At 39.1% G+C, this 25,322-nt stretch overlaps 1 protein-coding gene across 5 annotated transcripts in view; it reads right to left on the bottom strand.

The window, feature by feature from the left end:
• cadps2 (Ca++-dependent secretion activator 2) overlaps positions 1-25,322 on the bottom strand; it is a 216,673-nt gene that overhangs the window by 35,295 nt on the left and 156,056 nt on the right. For all 5 annotated transcript variants that reach the window (XM_036145524.1, XM_036145517.1, XM_036145521.1 and 2 more), the window contains 5 exons: positions 18,137-18,284; positions 6,532-6,546; positions 2,626-2,700; positions 2,085-2,168; positions 1,871-1,903 (listed from right to left, as the gene is read on the bottom strand). In XM_036145524.1, coding sequence (XP_036001417.1) covers positions 1,871-1,903; positions 2,085-2,168; positions 2,626-2,700; positions 6,532-6,546; positions 18,137-18,284 — 355 coding nt within the window. The remainder of the gene's footprint in view (positions 1-1,870; positions 1,904-2,084; positions 2,169-2,625; positions 2,701-6,531; positions 6,547-18,136; positions 18,285-25,322) is intronic.

Consider the following 25,322-nt stretch of genomic DNA (forward strand, 5'->3'; position numbering starts at 1 on the left):
ATCATTAAGACAAGTTTATTTATAAAGCACTTTTAAGTAACAAGACGATTCAAAGTGCTGTACAGTTTTAGTACTGTACATCACTTTTTAGTGGCAAGTCTTTAGGACACTGCCACTAATATATATATATATATATATATATATATATATATATATATATATATAGTAATTGACTGAATTCATCAGGATTTATGGATAAATATAGCTCAGTATCATTACCATAACAGTGTAAATTAGTGTTGTACCATCTCATCATTTTTTTCCAATCAAAAGCATATAGTTCAGTGCTTGGGCCAGTTCTCTTAACTATATATATATATAGTATATACTGTATATAGTAAAGAGAACTGGCTCTACCTCCACTCCAACCTCCACTCCAGCTGGAGTGGAGGTTGAGAGAATTTTGGGTTTTCTCACATCTTGTTTTGGTCTACAGACAGTGCTCAACAGTCCACCAATCCAGGAGGTTTCCTACTTCACTGTTGCAGATGCAGGAGCTATACTGACATTTTTAAGTGGCTATCAAGCATCAATGTCTTAGCATTTGCTTATTGCATCTGAGTAGCTAGCATGTGGCATCTTCAATATTACATTTACTTCCTGTTCGCCTGCCTTACAGGAAATGCTCTTCTGAACAACGTTACTGTGTTTTCTATGTCTGCTTAAGAAACAATTTTTTTTCTTGCTGTACTCGCCATGTCAGCAGAGGTTAAACTTCCAGCAGCAGAATAGTGTTTTGGTCAGGTATGGCTGCCGTAGGGGAGGGGCTGAGTGTCTCTGTTTTTGCAGCGTTGCAGTCCAGGAAGTGCAACAATTTAGTCAGATGTGAATGGGTTCGTTTATATTGATTTTGACGCAAATGAGTATCTTTGCACAGTTAGATTTTTTTGCATTGATTATATTGAAATATTGATTATATTAACAACCCTACTGCCTTGCATAACAGTTGTGATTGCAGCAGTAATAAATACTAAATTGTCAGTTTGCATTCCTTATGAATTGTTGCATACAAGCTTTCAGTTTTAAATAAATAGACTGAAGATATGCATTGTTTTTAACTTTCTTTAGTATTCACATTCTGGTCATACAACAGTTAGGAAATCCTACTAGTTCTCTGTCGATACCACACCTGTCCTGTATGACACCAGCTTCAGACCCAAGTCTAGACTTCAGTGACACATGGAAACTAAGCTTTATTTAAACTGGTGCTGTCCATGCTAACAGAACTGTCTGAAGACTGAACATGTCTATTTGTTTGACCTTGAATGAAGGCCAGCATTAATCTCAATCCTAACCAGATGCCAGTGATCTTTGGGCAAGATACCGAGTTCCACGCTTTTATGGTTATCTGTGTTGTGTTAGGAAAAAATAACAAGCTAATTTTTGTTCCTGCATATCAGAAACATCAGAACAATCAGAAACAGCATTAAAGTGATATGAATGAGTTATATTGCTTAAAACAAATTATACCTATTTGAGGTGTTTAGCAATCATTCCAACCACTCCTGGTAAATGAAAAAGTAAAAATTCTAGGACAAATGTCCATCCTGCTAATTTGATTTTAGCCAGTAAATGCAGTTTACACAAAACTGGAGCTGAAAATGTATGAAACGGCAACCAGTCTGCTGAAAAGGTCAAGAAGAAAATAACTCTACACTCTAACGATCAAGATATAATACAATACAAGATACAAAGAAGTGATGATAGAGTTAGATCAAGACCTCCACAAAGCACTGTATTCAACAACCGGGCTCCAAAAGAAAATCAGCTTGTTTGTTCACACCAAACATTTTGTCCATAAGAATGCAGATGGAAGCACAATTACATGACAGACAGGGTGAATAAACAACAGGCAGATCAGCAGACTCACAGGGACCTCCACATATTTGGCCGCTGCTTTCACCTTTTAGAGGTTGGGAGAGGGGTCAAGGGAAGCAGCAGGGCAAGGAGGAGAGGAAGGAGAAGAATCATCATACTGAAGCTGAGCTGTGAAGATCTGGTTTCCAATGGGTAAATAGCTGCCCATAAGACAATATAAAAACATGAGACTTCATGTTTGAGGACACAAGAAGCCTGCTACTCACTGTGAAAGAGAGGATGGAGGAGAAGAATGTGCCTTCATCATATCTCGAGAGCTTGGAGAGGACACCTTCTAAAACAGCAGCACACTGAAGACAGAGGACAAAGGCAACATTACAGAGTGTGCATAATATGTTATTTATCAAATTTCTATATTGAAATTTCTTGCTTCAGTATATGATTTTTATTTTCATTTTTATCAATATAATTATATTCAGTCCAGTGCTTTAAAATTTTACTCAGAAAATTTTTAATTCAAAAATGTTTTGTTAATCATAGAAAGAGAATTGAGAACAAAAAAGAATAAATCAAGAACGTCAGGATTTTCTTTTTGGGGAAACTATTCCTTTAAAATAAATAAACTTACTACTATCGCAACACCAAAAGTAGACAAATAATAACTGAGTAAATTCTAAATAAAATACATTGAAATAAATACATTTATTTTTTATTCAGGTAAAAGAAAAAGAGAAGGAAAATAGCATACAGCATGTTTAAAAAGACTGAAATGCAAATTGCAACACAGGATCAAGGATTACAAAGTACCTTTGAGATAAGGGACAAGACCATTTCTTTAAACGTGTCATCAATCAGAACATCGATTTTGGAGTGGTACTGTTGCTGTGGTGTCGATATGTTGGTGGTGAAGGGTGAAGATCCAGCAGATTTGTGGTGGAGACAGAAAAAAAACAAAAAAGCATTTATAGCATTACTCCTAGTCTGATGCTGCACACAGACAGACAGAAAGACAGAGAGAGAGAGAGAGAGAGAGAGAGAGAGAGAGAGAGAGAGAGAATATTAGGCGAGGCGTTAAAAACCTTCCTAACAGTGCAACACTGCTGAGTTAAGCAGATAATAGGATGCCTTTTGCTGCTAAACCAAATTCCCATCCACACAGGAAAAGCGAAGGAATCTGAAGGATACTTTTTCTGTGTCTCTGCACAATTAAAGCAGCCTTGTATTCTTTTAAAGCACCGGTCTAGCTGTGAGGACCAAAGGCTCACACAAGATTCAATTAATCCGCCATTTCATGTCTTGTTTGCCTCGATCCCCAGCCCCCCTGAAAAAATATTCATGGCACCTTTTCCCTTGAAGGAAGAAGAGAAAAAAAGGCTGAGTGCTGAATGGCGGCGGCAGCAGGGGGAGTGCGCCTCTTGCCAACAATGCCCTTTCACTGGCCGTCTAAAGAGCCCCCAAATTAAAAAATTCAATCAACAAAGCACATAGATCGATGACAAACTGCAGATCTGGGGAGGTCACAGCCAAATTTAGCTCCCTAGGCCCCCCGCTCATGCACGAGTCTGCAAAATGGCAGTTTTTCTATCTGTCTTTTTCTCCTGGTCTTGACAGCTGCATTCTCTTTCCCTTTCCAGCAACTAGAAAAGGTAGGGAGGCGAAGAACTTGTTAAAGCTTGGCTATATTTAAGGGTAAACCAGAGATGAACATTTAGCACTATTGTTGAGCTATTGCTGCAACTTTAACGCCACAACATCTGTTGGGTCTGAATTTGGCAGGAAGCTAAACACACCTACAGTTTGGATTCAGCTTAAACCAAAATGTCTTCTAAAACCTGAGTCAAGAGAACATGCGGATATTCTATTTATAAATAAATCCTTTCTATAGCCACACGTAAGTTAAATCAACAAAGTTGACACAAAATATAAGAAAAACTGGGTTTGGTCAATAATTTCTATGTTGAAACAATGTTTCTAGGTTATGTCTCATGCCATGGAAAAAAAAAAACTTATTCCCACTTGAATGGTGCTAAGTTAAACAGCAGAGTTGAGTCCATGATATGATATTAATTTAGGGTTTTATTGCATTTTTCTAATTTTGCACTTCTGTTGAAAATTTTACAGGTTGAACCTTTTCCTGGGCAGGTAATCTCACTGACACACCACAACCAGATATTACGTAATGCAGGGAACATTCTGTTTGTGCTGATGACAGTTACCATGTCATTATGAATAAGGTGAATGATAAAAGTGAAAAAACACTATACAATATACAAGTATATATGTAAAATATGAGCCAAGGCAATTTAGACAAAACTGTGTTTTTTGTGTTTTTTTTTTTTTACAGATATCAGTCAAGTTTCTTTGCACTAAGTCACATTGCGGTTCTTAAATGATTGCAAATTTGATTTGAATGATTTGAATTCTATTTGCAACCGCAAGCTAATGGAGCAGTTTATATTTGAATAATGTTAGCTCATCTGTGAGGAAGTGGTTGGGTATCCATCAGCATCTAAGCAACACAGCTTTGTACAGTCAAGGACAACATCATCAGACCTTTTTCCAGCCACAATGAGGAGTTTAAAAGTAACAAAGTGGGGTATAAAATCACGTTGGCCGACTCAAAAGACACTGTGATCAAACCCACTCCACCATCTTTGTTGATGAGGTGAAAATGGAGTCTTATGAATGTGTTCCAGCAGGGACGGCTTGCACTCTACCATGGTGACATTGTGTCAAGAAGTTGCTTTGGGTTTGGCCAAAAATGTCTCTGTTGGAGGAGGGCATCTTTGACAGCAAGAGAAAAATGGTGGAAGCAGAAGCCCGACAACATGAAGCGGAAAGGTGGGCTGAGACCTTTAACAGTTCGATGGATAAGGTTCCTTATCAAGCAACCTATAATATACTTCCTACCCTAAAAATTATCTCAGCCAAAAGCTGATCTGTTATGTCCGCTTCCATTCAAAGGTAGCTACACGCCATTACATTCACACTGTCTGCAAGGTAAGTCTCTCATGGTCAACACACCTGGAAACATTATGATTCAACTTTGGAAAGTAAGAGAAGCACCATCAATACCTTGTCACATAGACAACCTAACTTAAGTTGACAGAGTGTGTCTGAGCGACAGCAAGGCCATCCAGGTACCCATCCAGGACAAGGTTAGGAGAGATGGAAACAGCTAGGAATTGGTGGATTGTTGGGATTGTGGCATAACTACTTATAGTTCCATCAGACATAACAATTACCAGCCTTATGCCCGATCTGGTCGTGTGGTCCAAACTCTGCCTTGGAAATATGCTGTGCTGAAAGCCTTCCAGAGATAAAAAAAAAAAAAACTGCTTTATTGCGACCTTGTGGCCAGAGGCTAAACTGTGAGAATGGAGAGCAGAGATCTACCCAGTAATAGAAAGATGTCAGGGCTTTGTTGCAACATCTACTGTGAAGCTGATCAGAGTCTTTTGTTCAGTGGGCGAGCCTTACCCCAAGCTAGAACCAGAACTAAACCCACTAAACACTACAACCAGTCTTCATTTATGATACTTTAAGCCTTCAGTGATTTTAATATTCGACAGAATATGAGGTAGACCAAAATACTTCTATTGTTGTTCATTGGTGTCCACCTGAGCTTCTGCATAATATCTATACTGAATGTCACATCCTTCACATCTTTTAAACTTCAAAACTTTCATATATTATTTGTGTCTGATTTTAGCACAGTGCTGTGTACTCATTTAACTGTAAAGTTTTAACTGTATTGAGCTCACTGTTCTCTCTCAATTTTCAGTTTGATTTTTGTCATTCCTGAGCAATGTTCAGTTCAGTAAAAAAAACTGCCACACACACACACACACACACACACACACACACACACACACACACACACACACACACACACACACACACACACACACACACACACACACACACACACACACACACACACACACACACCTAGCTGAACTAGAACAAGGTGCTGTACACCTTTGGCATATTGTTTATACATTCATCCCTTTTTGTGTCTGAAGTTGAATTTACTTCATAAAGCTTACAATAAGTAACAAAAAATTGAATATATTGTTCACTTGTGTCTGCAGATTTATTTTTACACGTAACATAAGTTGGGAGCTCATTCCAGGATTTAAAAAAAACAGACTTCGTCCCTTGTAGGGTTGGGACTGAATCACATCTAAAATTCCCTAGATCTTTTCACAAAAACAAAAACTAAATGTATTTCTTGTCTTCAAGCTGTTGAGTGGAATGATGGGTGAATTATTCTCTATGTTGTGCTTTAGATGAGTGACATAGAACTAAGATATATACCTCTGACAAGAAGACAAGCTTCTACAATATCGAGACAGAAAATTAGAAAGTAAATGGCCTGGTGGTTCTGTACAGTAAAGAGTGTTCAGGTTATAAATACCTTGACTAAACATTTTTATCTTGTTAGTTTTAATAGTTTTCATCGTACCCAATGTCAGTGGGCACAGTAATGCAACAAGGAGAACAGTAAGTCCATCAAGGCCAGTGACCTAGCCTTAATATACATGCAAACACATCAATTTGAAAAGAGATTTTTGGAAAAAAGACTTTCAGGTAGTGATGTAGAATCTTTAGCTAATGTGAGATAACCACAAGACCACATTTTATGACAGGAAGCCCATGTGGGACAGGTGTATAGAAAAGAATAGACCATAAGGGGATGGAGTGACTTACCCATTGTATGTCAATCTGGGATTCAAACAATAACGTGCACGACAGATGGGCATGGAAGGCGGGGGAGACCATGAAACAAAGAACAGAGGACAACATAGTGAGGCATATATTGACATTTAAAATAAGAAGTAATTTTAAATCAGTTTCATTTTTATATCAATAAATGAAGAAAAACATTTTAAGACTCAAGATCATTAAATTGTAGGCAGAAATATTTTTTTATTTAACATTTAAGGGGTAACTCACCCAAATCAATGTTTTTTGCCAATAAACTGCTAATGTGGTTGTCTTTTAGTTTTGTCTATATATCCTTGTCATTAGTTTGACAAATTAGTGCATATTTGTTGAAATCCTGCTTTTGTATGTTAAATTGTCAGTGTGGCGCCCTCCTGGGCGTAAATGGTGATCTTGCCGTGAATTTCTAATTAGTATTGCTATTGGTTCAAAAGCTTTTGTGATATCATTTGGAGGAACTGACGACAGTAGCTCTGCTGCTGTGGGTATAAGAGCAGACGGGGTGAAAAATCCTCCACCTGAAAAGACTGAATCGTGGCGTGACCAGTGTCACTCAGCTCATTCTCCATGATTCAATATATGGCAAATCAAGCTAGCTGCTGGAAAACTTAGTAGTTTTGGTATGTCATAAAATATAGCATACACATGTAAAATACTTGTGCATTAGAGAAAAGATGACATAAGTAATAATAAGACAAAGAAAACAGGAAAGTTAAATAAATCACAGTAAAAAGTTTAAAATGTATTTCTAATTCAATCTGGAGAGACTCAGACGGAGAAAGAGAAACGATTAACAAATTTATTTGACAAAATGAATAACAGTTCTTTGGCGCTCGGGCCCCGGCTGAAGATTTGAGGAGTGAATTCCGATGAATTCAGATGAGCCCATCAAAGCTGAATAGGGATGCTCCCCCGGGGCCCGACACTGGTGGTGGAGGTTGGAAAAGATGACGTCTTGGGATGCTGGTGGAGAAGGGGAGGAGGTGGGTCGAGCACGGCTGGAAAGCGTCAGGCGGCGTGGGTGTGGAGCCTTTTAAACGGAAGCTTGATTGAAGATTGGAGAAAGCGGGTCGAGGTCCGGAAATTAAGATGACGCTGTAACAGGTAGGCGGAAGTCTTCCAGCTTGAATTTGCGCCTAGGCTTCATTACAGGAACGTCAAACTTGTCTAAATCCTTTTAGAAACGTAAATGATTCAGAGCTTAAATCCCCCCTAGTGGTAGACCCAAAGTTGCTCCTTGCTCACCACAGATACCAGTCACAGTGCAGATGGAGGGGCCAACTGTCTGGTCGGAGAGCAGAATGGATCAGACACCGATCACCAACTTAATTTCAACGATCCTGCATGATGGCTGACTAAAATGACCGATTCTGATCTAGTGACTGTAGCGTTGCCAAAGCTGCTGGCTCTGCTATAACTAACAACTGTGCTGTCTACAGCAACTGAGCAGTTTCACAGACATAACTGTTATTAATTATGTCCTATATTTCCAATGGATGCATTTACTGTATGTACAGTATTAGCTGTAGTCAAATAGCCAGGGTGGAAATGTGTTTTATATATTGAGCTAAGTAAAAGGTTACCACCATATGGCTCATACTGTCATATAGGAAGAGTAGAAGCATCACAAAACACAATGTCAATTTCCATTTTCAGGAAGTCTAGATTTAACTTAGATCCATGAAAACATTTTTTTATGAATTTTTTGATATTTAGTCCAAATTGCACTAATTGTGCTTTTTTCCATTCTTAAGCACGATCTGCCTATACAAAAATGTCTATTCTATTTCCACGAAGGTCACTGTGAGTTCAAAAATATTTTTCTCTATTTTTATGTTGTAGATTTTAACCTTTTCATCATTTTTCATTACATATTTCTCCTTGACACAAATATTTTTACCTTAGAAGTCATTTACTTCAAAACCCAGCAAACGGAACAGGAGTCTGCAATTGTGAGACTTTGCAATATTTATGTGAGCTAGAATCCACTGGTGACTTGTTATTTAGAATCCTGATGCCTCCCCCACTGATGTCTTTGTTAACCAAACACGTAAAAACCAGCTGAAAGGAGATGGAGAAAGGCTTATATTCTTTTGAAAGCTCCTCAGAACGGTTCACTTTTCAACCAGAGAATATCAGTCAAGGTTATTTAGATGTTGGACATTTTAGGCTGAATAAACTTCATCCAGACAAACTGGATCAAAATAAGAGTTTGCTGTGTTAGAAAACCAAGATGTACTTTGTGGAAATGTTTGCTCTTCTGAAGTGGAGAGTGGAAATGTCCATATTTTATTTAGTTTGTGATGTGTTTGTTCAGTGTGATCTTCTTTAATGTGCTACAAAATCTTCTGTTTTATGTCAAATAATTTGTATTCAAATAAAATATATGATTTTCATTACAATTTCCAGTCCACTGAACATTTGGAATATTGAAGGCTTTCATCTGAATCCATCTTTTAATCTTACTTGGCCATAGATTAATTAAGTAAAAACAGTTGCAAGAAGGTCTTAATATGGTCATCCATACTGCTTTTTAGGTATCTAATTATTTAGTTCTTTATATCTGAAAAGTTAAGCAATGGAGGTGGGTGGGGGGGGGGGGGAATAATATATGAAGAATTTGTGGCTGTTTCATAATTTCCATTTAGCTGACAACTGAGTCACTGCAAATTTTTTTATGTGGAGACATGCAGATAAGTCTACAGTTTGTGTGGAAATAGGTCACGTCACTAAACCTGACCCTGAGATGAACTGCTTTTAGACTATGCTAAACAAGTATAGAGTAAGTGTGTCAGGCAATGGATTAGGTCTGAGTTTTGTAAGAACCAAGGGGTTGACTTGAAAAATATAGAGGACATTTAAAGGTTTTTTTTACTTTGTGTCAATATTGTGGAAACTTTTTTTTGGAGACGCCCAATGCCTGTCTCCATGAAGGATCAACCAATGTCTACCCCTGCCACCAGCTGAACTCTTATTGGAACTAAATTAAACCATGATGACTTTCGTCTGTGTTTAAATTACATTTGTTCTTACTGAAACCTGAAATCTATAGCCACTGTACTAACCCCCCCCCCCCCACCACCACCACCACCATCAATTTGTACTCACTGTGATATAAAAACTATAGTTGGTAATCCTGTTTGTGAAGGCTACTCTAAAACAGTTTTTCTTGCCTTCTAGCCACCTTGTAACTAATTTTGTGGCATGCTGAGGCAGGGGCAGAGATTCGATTTCATGTTTGGGCAGACCAATAAAGAGAGATTTCTCAAGAGCAATTTTTCAGGAGACAGCAAAGAAACGGTGAGATGTACTTTTGTAAAACAGTTGGAACCTTATCAGTCCTGAATACATCATACTGAATCATTAACATGGTTGCCTGCTATGTTAATGATTTAAATTAACATGGTTGTAAAGAAATGGCTAAATGTGTTTATTAATCATAATAATATTCAGTGTACTTTGTCACTTGAATCTCCAAAGGGTAAATAAATCAGAACTGGCAAAGGTTGTTATCAATTTAAAAGACTTATTTTTTTCAACCTTTAATTTTCTGGAGATTTTGTTTAAATATTTCCACATAAAGTTATTTAAGTCACTGCTTTACCAAAACATCCTTACAACATGATCCTACCACCCCTGTACCCTGGCTGTGATGGGGTTTCAGGACTGAAACATTTCCTAAAATTATTCCTTAAAAAATCCCAGAGGCAAAGTTGCTAGCCTTGATTATTTATTTCATACAGCTTCATACTGCTCAACAATAAAATAGTTTCACAGTTTCAAAGGACGCTAATATTGCAATGGAATAGAGAATAACAGTATATAATGAGCAGAAAACCTGAGGAAAAAATGTATATGTTTGGGTCTCTAATAAAAACACAGAGAAGCAAACCTATTTGCTGTAGCTTAGCATAACATCACCATAACATCACTAAAATCTTCGCAGGCATATATAAAAGGGCTTATACACAGAAAACGGCATCCCCTGCACTTGCCGCACAACTCTGTAATGAACCTTGAGGAGGTAAACTGAAAACAGCTAAATTGAAAACAACGAACAAGCACTGACCCCCGTTGAACACCTCAAGTAATCCTTTGAAGATTCATCAATTACATGAACAAACTGGAATCTGTTGGACCAATCAGATTTAAACCAGCCTAGTGCTGTTCTATTAATCCCTACAGCACATTCAAGTCTTTCTAAGAGAATAAAGTGGATCGACTGTAACAAATGCAGTACTGAAATCTAACAGGACAAGTACAGACACAAGTCCATTATCTGAGGCCATAAGAATATCATTAGTGACTTTCACCAGAGCTGTTTCAGTGCTATGATGAGCTCTGAAGCCTGACTGAAACTCTTCAAATAGGTCATTAATGACGCCAACATGGGACTGCTGTCATGTTCAGCTTGTCTATGTCGATGTGTGTCTGTCCCTACCAAATAAACTTTGAAATGAAATGAAATAATGTTCACATACTTGTTAGCAACCATTTTCTCTGGGATTTTAGATAAGAAAGGAAGATTAGATATAGGTCTGTAATCTGTTAAATCATCTTGATCATATGAGAGGATTTCCAGATTAGATATAGATATTGGTACAATAAGGCTCCCTTTATAGATGGCTAACAAATAGATCAAAGATATGTTAATTAATCTGTTAACACTTTAAAACTCATTCACATGTGTTTATTATGCATTGCAAGGAAGAGACAAAACTGACCACATTGTGCTTACAAGGTAGTAACTTAGTCTGAAATGTTTAACATAAGCAAGTGCAGATGAAATATATGTTTAAACAGATTAGGTTCACTTTTTAGGAAGAAACCGGTCAGTTTTGTCTTTAAAATGGTAGCAGTAGCCTAGCCTACTGAGGGTAGCAGATAAAGTAAAAGGAAACAAGACCGTTTATGAAAATTTGCTTTGTGAATCTCCTTCATAAATAAATTACCCGATAAGCCAATATTTCCAATATAAATGCTGAGTGAATGCCAGGAGGAGCACTGTGAGGTGAAGCTGTGTTGTTTATGTACCCAAAACAGAAGTGGTTTTAGTGCTTTGCAATTTGGATGAAGAAAACCAAGGTTTAAATGTTTAAAGAATGAAAAATGGTTGCAACTCCTCCTCCTCTGCAGTATTCCTGTGAAAGTGAAAATTTAAATAATTAGGAGTTTCCTCATTTATACTAACATAAATGACTTCCTCATCAACAGACCCCAGGTGGTGAGGATTGGGAAATGCTGGTGGCACAGCGGGTAGCGCGACCCATGTATAGAGGCCTTAGTCCTTGACACGGTCAACCCGGGTTTGACTCTGACCTGCGGTCCTTTGCCGCATGTCTCTCCCCAATTCCCCCCCCCTTCCTGTCAGCCTACTGTGTTAAAAAAATGAGAACCACTAGAGCTGTGAAAAATATATAGACTTAAAAAAAGCTTCTTTCCCATAGCTGTAAGGACTATTTACCCCTGCTGAGAATCAAACTACCAGCGCAGTTCATAGTCTGTTACATGTTACAAACACACTACTGGCTTTACATGATGATCTTGACCTGATGAGAATTATTTACACTGTCTCCCACATGCAAATGTGTATTTGCACACTTCAGTTTCTCAGGGAATGTCCATTTGGACATCCATGCAAAATTGCACAGTTTTGTAACTTGAATATCTAAATTTATTGCACAGTATTTTACTGTGTGCATGAGTGAATCAAACGACAGAGTGTTCCTGTGACACAATCATGCAACTGCACAGTAATCTACACTCACCGGCCACTTTATTAGGTACCCCATGCTAGTAACGGGTTGGACCCCCTTTTGCCTTCAGAACTGCCTCAATTCTTCGTGGCATAGATTCAACAAGGTGCTGGAAGCATTCCTCAGGGAGTTTGGTCCATATTGACATGATGGCATCACACAGTTGCCGCAGATTTGTCGGCTGCACATCCATGATGCGAATCTCCCGTTCCACCACATCCCAAAGATGCTCTATTGGATTGAGATCTGGTGACTGTGGAGGCCATTTGAGTACAGCGAACTCACTGTCATGTTCAAGAAACCAGTCTGAGATGATTCCAGCTTTATGACATGGCGCATTATCCTGCTGAAAGTAGCCATCAGAAGTTGGGTACATTGTGGTCATAAAGGGATGGACATGGTCAGCAACAATACTCAGGTAGGCTGTGGCGTTGCAACAATGCTCAATTGGTACCAAGGGGCCCAAAGAGTGCCAAGAAAATATTCCCCACACCATGACACCACCACCAGCAGCCTGAACCGTTGATACAAGGCAGGATGGATCCATGCTTTCATGTTGTAGACGCCAAATTCTGACCCTACCATCCGACTGTCACAGCAGATATCGAGACTCATCAGACCAGGCAACGTTTTTCCAATCTTCTATTGTCCAATTTCGATGAGCTTGTGCGAATTGTAGCCTCAGTTTCCTGTTCTTAGCTGAAAGGAGTGGCACCCGATGTGGTCTTCTGCTGCTGTAGCCCATCTGCCTCAAAGTTCGACGTACTGTGCGTTCAGAGATGCTCTTCTGCCCACCTTGGTTGTAACGGGTGGTTATTTGAGTCACTGTTGCCCTTCTATCAGCTCGAACCAGTCTGGCCATTCTCCTCTGACCTCTGGCATCAAGAAGGCATTTCCGTCCACAGAACTGCTGCTCACTGGATGTTTTTTCTTTTTCGGACCATTCTCTGTAAACCCTAGAGATGGTTGTGCGTGAAAATCCCAGTAGATTAGCAGTTTCTGAAATATTCAGACCAGCCCTTCTGGCACCAACAATCATGCCACGTTCAAAGTCACTCAAATCACCTTTCTTCCCCATACTGATGCTCGGTTTGAACTGCAGGAGATTCTCTTGACCATGTCTACATGCCTAAATGCACTGAGTTGCCGCCATGTGATTGGCTGCTTAGAAATTAAGTGTTAACGAGCAGTTGGACAGGTGTACCTAATAAAGTGGCCGGTGAGTGTATATAGCCTTTTTGAATAATTGCCCATGCGCAAGACCATCTTACCTGCTCTTCCACTCCTCAGGGTAATTGCGTGAAAGTAATCTCCCAAGTCCATTTAGGTTTTATTTCTTTCTACTGAGGCCTTCCTCTTCTTCTCATAAACGTGTATGTGATTTGCTTCTTGTGACTCTCAGCCATATTCAAAGTATACGGTGAGACCAGGGGAGGTACAACGAATAGCCAAAAAGTATTTCTGAACAGGATTACCAACAATAGCATTAAATAAAGTATTTGAAGAGAGAGAGTTTATGTTCAATAAACCACATTTATTTGTTTTATTCTTCTGTTCAGTTTTGTTATTTTTATGATTTGCTCCCTTTAGATTACAATTTAATCAATTTGATTCTGGGTGTGTGCAAGACACCGTCTCAGTGGCACAATAGATGGGTAACAGTAAAGAAGCTGCAGAGAAGTGTGTTAAACTGCTATTATGCCTCCTGGTCTAGAGCCTAGATTGTCATCTTCTCAGAAGTGAGGGGGAACACATTTTTTGGAGGTATATCAAATGATTATCATCCCCTTGTACCTTTCCTTAGTAGCTAAATAACTACATAATCACTAACAGCTACAGTAGAGTGCCAGGGGACCTACTTTAGTTCTTTAAACAATATACTAACAAAATCTAAAGTTAAAGCAGGCAAAATCTGGTTGAGTTGGCACAATGATCCTTGAACATATACAGGGTAAATAGCCAGATCATAGCCAAATGAACATACAGTAAACAGTAGATATTGTCATTGGAAGTACTTTGCACTAAACTAACATAAATTATATTGCCAAAAGCAATGGGACAGAAACACCAAATAAATGGATTCAGATGTCATCACTTTCATTGCTGGAGGAGCATACAGTTTGATGTGGCAAACATGGCCTGAACGGTGTGTGTGTGTGTGTGTGTATATATATATATATATATATATATATATATATATATATATATATATATATATATATATATATATATATATATACACACATATATACACACACATACATATACATATATACATATATAGTGTATATACATTAATTGCTGTAATTATTGGTGTATGAGTTTTATGTTGAAAAGCTTATTTAGAAAAGTGCTTCTTCTGGCTGAATGTGTTATTTTGTAATTATGTTATATTTTGTGTATATTTTATTTTTGTTTTTAGGATCATAGCACACAGACCGCAGGCAATGAGTAATCTGTCCAACTACTAAAACCAAAAACATTCTTAATTTCCATCTCACACCAGGTTTTAATGAAAAGGCTGCCTCTCTTCAACCTGTGACTTTTTGGCAATGAAACAACTTAGCTGTTGTTTCTTATTAACTTCCCCACACCTATTTGCTGTTTTCAAACTGTTGCATTAAACAACAAATGTCCCCTAACATATTTGGTAAAACTGAGAGGTTGAATAAAAGGTGCTTAAATAATTAGCTAACATTTATTGCACTTTGTGATATGCATATTGCAATCCATGATATTGCGATGATAATACATTTGCGATATATTGTGCAGACCTACAAGAATTTGTACATAACTTTACATCTTTGTCTGTCCAATTACATAATTTTAAAAATATTAAATCAAGTTTTGAAGTTAAATATTATTTATTTTCTTTCCCATACATGACCTTACAATTGCATATGTAAAATTAGTTTCCCCCTATTTACTGCAGTTGTCTCTATAGGCTGGGTTAGTCAGTTCATGAGAGAGTGATTTGAGCAAAATCCTCTGGCTGTGTGTGTGTGTGTGTGTGTGAGTGTGTGTGTGTGTGTGTGTGTGTGTGTGTGTGTGTGCGTGTGTGACACACTGCAAGCTCACACTCACCTGGCTAATTTGGTGAGTCTCCAAAGTAATCAATGCATTAGCAAGAAAACACGGGCTAACTTCAACATTTATAGCTTTCTTCCCTCTGAAGACATTATGCCTCTAAACAAAAGACCTGTGCAGTCGCAACAGCAGATGGTTTTCCTCTTCTTCCATGCACAACACTGGTGTCATTTCAACTTATCGCCAGAGCGGGCAGATGTCTTACGCTATGCTCCTTTCAGTATAAATCTTTTGAAGTGGTGCTACTTTTCAGTACAATTTTTGGCTACCCGACCCACCTCTGCTTTTAAATATGCTGAAAGCCAAATTGGTTCTGCACATAGGTTCAGACGAGGGCGGGGATGACAGAAAATTATGAAGTCAAAAATTGTTTTGGCAAATGTACACACCAAAGCAACACTAATTAGCCTCTGATTGGACCTGTGATTGGCATAATCGGGTACCATTACCAGCAGCATGAATAACAATCTAATTATGCTTATCCATTGACAGCAGTTTCAGGTAGGATTTGATGTTGCTCTTACTGGCAAACATTTTACTATGGTTGCTGGTGTCTGTAATGCCTGATCTCTGCTATGGAGCTGTCAGTCACCAGATTTGGCTTCTCAGCAGGTTAAACTAATTGGGGAAAAACTCTTTAAAACATGGTAGACGGTTGGTGGTGACCAGTGGACTAGGATCTAGTAAGACCAAGCTTGATATGTACTATGAACTGCAACCTAATGATCCTTAGGTCCCCAATGTGCAAGCTCTGCCTAAGGACCGCTATGTAAAACCACCCTTGGTGGCTCTGCACTAGCTAAGGGGCCTTGGCTATCTGCTGGGTTTTCAAAACCAAAGAGCCAGGCCTCTAATTCTGACACCCTTCCCTCCAAAGATACGAAAATACTACTTTTATGACATGTACCATAATGGAAGTGGCAAAGTAATCAAACAATGTGAAACACAAGGGGTTCCGAAACGTAAATTGGAACAACAGATTATAGGAGTTTTAACATGCTTATGTGTTCGACTAATTTAAGAGATCCATCCAGATGTCACAGTAAATATAATTGAGAGAGTGGGGAGACTATGTTTTTGTCATTAATCTGATGGTTTAACATGACCTGGTGGGTCTTTCACTGAAAATGACAATACTGCATTGGGTTTGTAGCAGATTATAAACCTTTGGTTTGTAAGGAACGAGATTGGTAGTGAACTTTTGATGAATATTATCAATTATTCTTCAGTGACTGACATTGACATCAACCAAAGAAAAAATATTTATTTGGTATCAGGAATCATTAGAAATATATTCATAGACTCTGCCACTAACACGTCACTTAGAATGAAGCAGGACTGTGGGCTCCAGAAAGGCTGGTCTGTGTATTTTAAAAAGTTGGCAGTTTCAGTGGGATTTTCAGCAACAATTCTTTTTGGAGAAGGCTCCAAAAAAGACCAAATATTCTGTGAGCAACAGGGCAATAGGTAGTCACCAGTAGTTTGATAAATTCTCATTACAGCTATGTAGAATATAATCTCTGAATGCAAGGGATCTTGAAGCAGATGAACCAGAAGACCCTACTGGATGCCTCTCTTGCAAGCTGACAACAGGAAAATGAGACTGCAAACATTTCCTGGTCTGATGAGTCTTGTTCTCAGCTGCAATATTGAGATGGAATGGTCAGAATTTGGGATAAATAACATACAATTATGGACCTATTTTACATTGTATCAACTGTAAATGGTGGTGTTGGTGGTGTCATGATATTGGGGATATTTGTATGGCATACTTTGGGACCCTTATCACAAACAAAGCATTGTTTGAATTCTACAACCTACAATAGCCGGCAACAGTCACCAAATCGTAAACCATAAGAGTACCTGTGGGATGTCCTGGTACAGGAGATTGTCATCTTGGATGTGCAGTTGAGTAACGTGAGGACTGTTTTTGACACCTTATTGAATCAAAGCCAGAAAGAATGGAGACAGCACTAAAAGTAAAAGGGGTTTAACCCAAAACCTTACAGACCAACTTGTGTGTTTGCACTGTCTTTAAGCAAGCATCACAACCAACCAACGGACTCATTTTCTCAGTAATAATTATTGACTGTTGGTAGATAATGCCCAATGCTTCAGCAAATGTAAATGTACAACTGGATTATAGTCAAGACTGGGACAGTCTAAAGCAGCTTTAAAGAAATCTGTAATTGAACTCCAGCACCAAGTCTGGGTAAGCACGAATAACATTAAAGTTAGATGGGTAATATAGATATAAAGATCAGCAGAATGGTATGCTGACATATAATTAAGATCTTCTAGGAATTATGTTGTAGATAGTGTTATAAACCAATCAGGGGCTTGGAATATATCAATATAAATTTTTACTTTAAACTTTGTTTTTAATTAAAAGGTTTTTCTGTCGTAATGCAAAAAACCTATTTGATGAGAATTGTCACCTGAAATAGAGAGCCTATTAGCCGAGTCAAGTATAGAACAGAATAGAAATACCTTTATTGTTCCACCATGAGGAAATTCAGGTGTGATAGTAGCAAAAACATGTAGACAGGATACACCAGAGTTACACTACATTAAGTAATATGAATAAAAAAAGCTAAATTGAAATTGTAAAGCAGAAGAGGATGAACTTATTGGACAGGGAAATGAGTAGCTGTCAACAACATTAAACAGGTGCATGTGCTATTATCAAGTATGTATTAAGACTATTAACGCAAACTAAAAGACCAAGCCTGTGTGGTTCAATTTACCTCCTGATTGTAGTCCAGCACACAGAGTTTGGCGCACTGCTTCTTAGCATCCAACAGCATGTTGAACATGGTGCAGACAGACAGAGGCACCCGGAACTCTGTAGACTTACTCGCTTTCTGCATTTTGCCATCAAATGCAGATTTTGTCCTGCAAGGCCAAACATTATGGTAGATTTATGTTAGAAATTTCTGCAAAAATATACTTGTAATATATAGAGGTCGACTGATTATTGCCAATACCAATTTTCTAAATTGAATCCAATTGCCAATATTTTAGGTCAATATGCATTTTGCGTGTATGATTATACTCTGCTGTTTTTAATCATTTTATTTAGAATTTTTCTTTCCATTTCCTGTCACATGAAACCTGTGCAGTATTAGGTAAGGTGAGCTAGATTAAGCAGTAGTACCTTTTTGTATCTGGTGTGAAAGATATTCCTTGTGAATCAGTGTTATGTAAATACACTAAACTGAATTATAACGCTTGGTAATTCTGTTCAGAAACACTTTTTGTTATACTGGGTAAAATCGTCCTTCCACCCTAAAAGTGTCAATACATTATGTATTCAGAAAAAGGAGATTAAAAAAACAGACCTCAAACAGAACTGCTGCAGGCCTGTAACAACTCTGACCAATTCTGTCATTCTGTCCAAATAGAAACAACCAGTCAGATGCCTTAATGTCTCGTCCTGCCCACACCCCTTTCTGTCCCTCCAGTTCCGGGATATCGCCTTATCTATTGGTTGTCCCACATGTCAATCATTCTGATGCACTCACGTAACTCCAGTGAGCGTTCACGTTCTATGTTAGTTTCTGCTTGCTGTCAGCGCATGCCCACTTCTAGTGTTTATGTATCTAATTAGCTTAGAGGTTAGTTTTGGTGTTAGCCATTCATTGTAGCTCCGCTGCTCTCACAGTATACTTTGAACATGGCTGAAAGTCATAAGAAGCAAACCGCGTAGAAGTTTATGAGATGAAGAGGAAGGCATCAGTAGAAAGAAATAAGAACACAGTGGATTTGGGACATTATTTTTCACGTGAACCCACTGAAGAGTGGAAAAGCAAGGTTATTCAAAAATAAACTTAGGGAAACTTCCAGAAAAATCACAGACTCTACCTTTAAGATGACTTCCCATTGCATTGTCTGCTTTCTTTAGCTCCCACCCTTAAAAATACTTTGTCTAGGGCTGGGTACCAAATTCTGCACTTTTACAGGTGCCGACTTAATCCCGTTGGTACAACTGAGTACTGATTCACGTAAAATCAAACGGTATCATGGTTTGGTACCTAAACGCATCACTGTGAAACAGAGAGTGGAAGAGAGTTCCCTGCCGAACATGAACACAGCAGTGCGTGCACAAGAGCGTAATAACGTCAGTAGCCGCGGGTCCAGTAAACAAAGCAAGCAAGGCTGATGGAAAGCGTTGAAAAGTATGGCTCCACTTTTTAAAATGCGACACAGATTACGCTCGCTGCAATATTTGTGAGGCGAAGAACAATGTCAATGTGTTCAAATGTGAAAGCCCCTACCTCTGTCACAGTAAAAGATGTTTAGCACCTAGAAGAAACTAGCAGAAATTAGCATTAGCTACGGATTAAACTCAACTGGAATTAAATTGTATTCGGAATGAGCGGGGTGGTTTATACCGATTGATCATCTGATCGATATGTATGTAAATGTTTGTCAGGATCAAGGTATTCTGAATGTGGCAAACTGACCCGAGTGTGCATCTGACACAAATGTGACATATTTCTGCATTGTTGAGTGGTAGAAATATGTCGGGAAGCAAAACTGTCTATTCGAAACTTTAAAAGAGCTCACAATTGGTTTTTATTTAGTAATATTTAAGCCGTGATTAGAAGCTGGTGCAAGTTCAGCTACAGAACTTGGAAGACAAACAAACTTATATACTACTATTGTGAAATCAGCAGAGATAAAGAAATAACTTTTGCAGGCATCAGGGGACTGTTCTCACAGCAGGGGGCCCACTGTATAAAACCTATCTGCCCGGAACAATCGCCCTCTTTTTTCCCGCTGCTTTAGCAGGGCGGAGGAGACCTCGCATCTTTCTCTGCGGTGGACCCAAATGGAGTTCGGAGACCCACCACACATGCAGGCTGGATCGAAGCTAAGTAGTTGCAGTCTGTCCTCCGCGGAATCAGACGCTGGAGTAAGTAACCAGTCTATACCGAAACCAGGTTTGTGATATTTCTAAGCTGTTGCAGGAAAGCTGAGTCAAGAGTGGCGTGGTTTCTTGCGGTTAGACCAGGCTAAGTATGCTACAACCTCTGGAGAACAAGCACAGCCACGCTGGGAAAACCTGCAGAATTCTTCGCAGCGCCGAGCTTCCAATTGCAGGACGAACTCCCTAACCTCTGTGCCACCATCACCACAATGGCCACAGAATGCGCCCCGATATGTCATTTCTGGTCGATCGTCCGCTACAGCGTCCTATAGCTTCCTAAGTTACCAATTTGAATCTTAGTTATTTCCTGGACAAATAATTAGATTGATAAAAATCAAGTGTCCTAAAGGTTAATGATTTCTACTTAGCAAATCATTCTTTAAAATGTAATTTCCTCAAATAATGTTCTGTCTAACTCAGCATTTGCACTGTGAATGGGTTGAACACATACTAAATGTTGTTCTAAATTAGTTAAGCTAATTTAACCTCGTTCCACATTCTTTAAGATGAACTTTGGTTCTCTAACTTGGATCTGCAGTGAACTCAAGATCCACTGAGTTAGTCTTGTGATGATGGTTTTCAACTATTTGTGTTTGTCCTTTTGTGTGCAATATTCATTGGACAAAAGACAGAGAGAGTTCTAATAAACATTAAATAAATTAAAAACATGCGTAATGGCACAAAGTTACTGCTTTGTTTACTATTTTTTGTTGTTCAGCAAAGACGGAAGTTCTTCTACCTCTGTGGTATTTTTTTTAGGGAAATTTGATAACTGCGCATGTAATTGTGGTTCTATTCTGAATAAAGCCAGGTGCATATAAAAGCACATTATGATCGGATTAATTGATTGTGTGCCCATATAAATAGTACAATCATTATTTTTTGCTTTTTAATCGAAATACAATTCAATCCAATCGTGAAATTTTGTGCATGTAAACATAGCTAGAGATAAGTATTCATATAGATCTAAATAATAAGTGAAGCTCAGAGCTTAGTTCACTCATTTTCCAAAACATTTAAGTAACTGAAGCATATTCCCCTTCGTCTCATCAAAATTACGAGCTGCATTTATGGCATCTAGAGCTTTTTAACTTTAGGTTTCTCAAACAATGTTAATAACAGCAAGTCTAAATATACAATGGACAGAGTATACACAACAAAGTGTGTGCAGTCTGTAAATAACAGCAGTGTGTGGAGCAGAACTCACAGCAGCTTCCCTTACAAGGCAGAAGTATGTTCTGGTTTGTAAACTTTCTCCGCATCTGAGGCTGTGAACAAGTCCTCCAGTTGAGCCTCCAGCTGATCTTTTGTCTGTTTTTTTTTTTTCATGTACAACAACAATTGTCTTGTTCCTGAAAAGTGCTTTATAAATAAACTTGCCTTATGCACCAATTTTTACTGGTCTCTGGCTCGGTCTTGGTCTCGGGATGTGACTTGGGATTGTTTTCATTTTGTTTTGCCTCGGGAAATCGAGTCAATGCCGGTTCGAGACTCTACATAGTAAAAGTAAATTATTGTAAAATGTAACTTTCTTTGATCTTCACCAGCTGACGCACATGCTGAAAAAAAAAACCTAACTGAATGTGACATAAGAGCAATAGAAACAGAAAAGAGCAAAACCGTGCGCACACACATAACCCTAACCCACAAAAGAAGTATTTAACTGATACTGGTCACACATTTTTGACAAACTTAGATCTTTAAAGCAACAGACTAGATTACCACATTTGATCCTCAAAGTTAGAAGAGCATAAACATCTGTAGAAAGCAGAAAAATGTCCGCACTCGACAGATTCTAAAGTTATAAAATGTTGTCTGCCTTTAACATCAGTAGTTGAAGGGGAGAACAACTAGCCTGGCTAGCCAGACTGATATATGAGTCTGGGAAGGAGCTAGTAAAGCCTGATTTCAAACGTGGGACTAACAGGGTTAGCTTGAACAGGTTAGGACCAATCACATAACTGCAGATGTGACGCAGGCTCTGTTTTTGTAATTTGTAGTGTGTGAAACATGCCATGCCGTCGACCAAACTCTCCAGTGAACAATTTCTGTTGCTATTCTAAAAAAAACCTGAGGATAAATGGTGTACTCACATGTACTTTCTTCATTTTCCAAGGCACTGAACAACAAAAATCTCCATATGTATCTTGAATGTCATGATTACAGAAAAGCTCTGCTGCATTATGGGTAATTCTGGTGCTGAGAGTGATGCATCGTAAAGTCCCACGTCCCGCGCTGCGATTGGTCCGGTCTGTTTTAGACTGGAGCGTATGGAGCCTTACCAGACTGACTAACACCTTGAGTAAGTCAGTCTGACTGAGCAGACTAGAGATCAATAGATGAGGGGGAAAAGATCTAGTTTTACAAAACATTTAACTTCGGCACACAAGGCAAAGTAAATATGTTTAATTTAACTAACAATCTACCTTTGCACATTGTACTGGAATCAGTGTTGAAAAACAACTTTCAATTTTAAATAGTGTTAAGTTCATGAATTCATAGCAAAAAAATCCTCTCCTTTATCTTTTAAATGTGCAGTTTCATAGTGTCCTGCCTTGTTGTTGATCACTGACACTACAATGTCAGTGTATGTTTAAATGACATTTGCAACTGCACCTCTAAACTGCCCAGGGTAAATTTGATTGGCAGATATCACAAATTAATCTGATAGCATGAAAAAATAGACAAAAAAGCATTGATTGGCCACGCTGGCCGAGAGTTATGCTGAGGACAATATTTAAAGGAGCAATAAGCAAATTTTCCCCACTGAGCACTGAGTGTAGACCGAAACACGTTTTTCTACCTCCACTCCAGTTGCAACCTGGCCCCCGGTTTCCCCTCCCCTTCATGCTCGGCGCCTCGGATGTGCATATAGCAAAGCATAAATATACAGCAAAACAGCATCTTTCGAAAGGAGCATGCTAGCGAAGAAGTAACTCATAACTTTATTATGCTGTCAACAAGAGAACATTTCAATCCGCTAAACTCGCCCTCTGCCATTAAGGTCGTACACTGCTCTGACGGTGGTATTTTATGGACAGGGAGGAGCTAAGCCCTGACTGGCAGCTATTAACATGGACATACATGCACGCGTGGCTGACTCGGCTTTTTAAACAAGAGACTAAGGAACAACACAGAAAGATGATGTGTGATGTCATACCATATTCCATCAAAAAAGACCATCACTATTTTTTAGTTCTATCTAAAATAATGGAATTTTGCTTATTGCTCTTTTAAGTAACCAATCTGAGACCAGCTTTAAGTCACATGGCTTTAAGTCTTCCACATTGTGAGTGTTCATCCTAGCAACCTCACTGAGAGACTTCATCACAATGGGTGTGTCTCAATTCAGGAGCTGCATCTTTCGAAGGAACCGGTCTACGTGGGCTGGGTCCTTCTTCGACTGCGAAAAAGAGAAAATTGGAAGAGATCGGCTTGTGAATTTGGATGGTCTAGCCTTCACCGGCTCTTCCCACCCTTACCTCAGTGTTAACTGCTGTTGCATAGCAACCGAGACAGCGTGAAGCAGTTATGAAGCTAATCAAATGGCACCCAAAAGTTAATACTGTTGTCTCCACTGTAAATAACTACACATCCCCCCCCCCCCCATTTACATATTTATGATGGCTCCTAACCTTTTGTTTCTAATGTTTTATCATCTTTTCATTTTAATGTAATTCATTAATCAGCCAAATGTTCAAAGTAATTTTATGTTGACAAAGAAATATGCCACTAAATGACAAATACGATTGTCAGGGTTCAGCAGGCTGCCCTGATCGGCGTGCAACCCTTTCCTCCCTCTCTCCTCACAGGTGACCTTTGATGAGCAGGGAGAAGCGCAACGGCAGGCGTTCCGCGTTATGCGGTGCTCGGTGGGAGTATATAAACGGATGGCTGCCAGCACAACACATGACATCTTCTTTCCAAACGCCAATAAGTGTCTCCTGTGTCTCAGGTTACCTCAAGTCTCAGATCCCGTCCCGCAGCGCCTTCGTGCTCTAGCTCCTGACGGACTGTCTCCACGATCTCTCCCGCTGATCTCCCGCTGGCAGCCACCTCAGGATCCGGCCAAGCCTCCCTCAGCTTGACCCTGCCCACCCTCCATCCTTCGTCCTTCCTGCCTTAAAGTCACCTGTGTTCCTAAGTGTCCATAGAACCCTCAATCCGTCATCCCTCTGGCGAATTCTCCGCGTCACCCGGTAAGAGCGCACCGGTGGGTTAGCTCCTCAAACCCACCATTTAAAAGCCTAACCGTGTGCTCTTGTTTCAGACACCTGACATTCCCTTATCTTTCGAGCAAACCCGACGTGCCATCGCCCCTCAGTGTTTCCCCGGGTCGCAGCGTTCCGCCGTCCTCGGCGGGCTCCTAATTCTTTAAATAAATCATAGCAGACGCTGACATGTTTTCCTGAGTGTTTCTGCATGTGGGTCAAAAGTCTTAAAACCATGACAACCACTTGTGTAATTTATCAGTAAACGTGCTCATCAAACGTTTAACAATTCAAACACTGACCCTATAAATTTCTGAGTAAATCTGAAATCAATTTATTTGTAGAGAACAATAATGAATTAAACAAACTGACTGAATGATTTCAGCTTTTAAGTCATTGTGGAAAGCAAGTTTGAAACCAATATGCTGAGAGACTCTCTCAGCACAGCGGACTTCAACCACCTGGTCCGCCGAAAATAGGCGAGCCGATTCAGCTGCCGGTGCAGCAGCAGTAGTCCATGTACATGTCCAAGCATTTTTTTTTATTTAGCGATATGTCAATACACTGAGCAGATATTTAGGTTTTACTTGACTAAAAACATTTTAAAAGTTACTTTTATGTCACCGAAGCATAACATATCCAATTTTATTTACAGCTTTTTACTCCTCTCCGCCATTGCTGCTTCCGTTTTCTTCAACCCGCAATGGCTCACAATTGATAGGGTGGGCCATGAAGGATACACCAGACCCATGCTTTAAAATGAGGAAAAAAAGGACACATTTGTTAGCT

Source organism: Fundulus heteroclitus, chromosome 2 (assembly GCF_011125445.2).
Source record: "Fundulus heteroclitus isolate FHET01 chromosome 2, MU-UCD_Fhet_4.1, whole genome shotgun sequence".
Lineage (NCBI taxonomy): Eukaryota > Metazoa > Chordata > Actinopteri > Cyprinodontiformes > Fundulidae > Fundulus > Fundulus heteroclitus.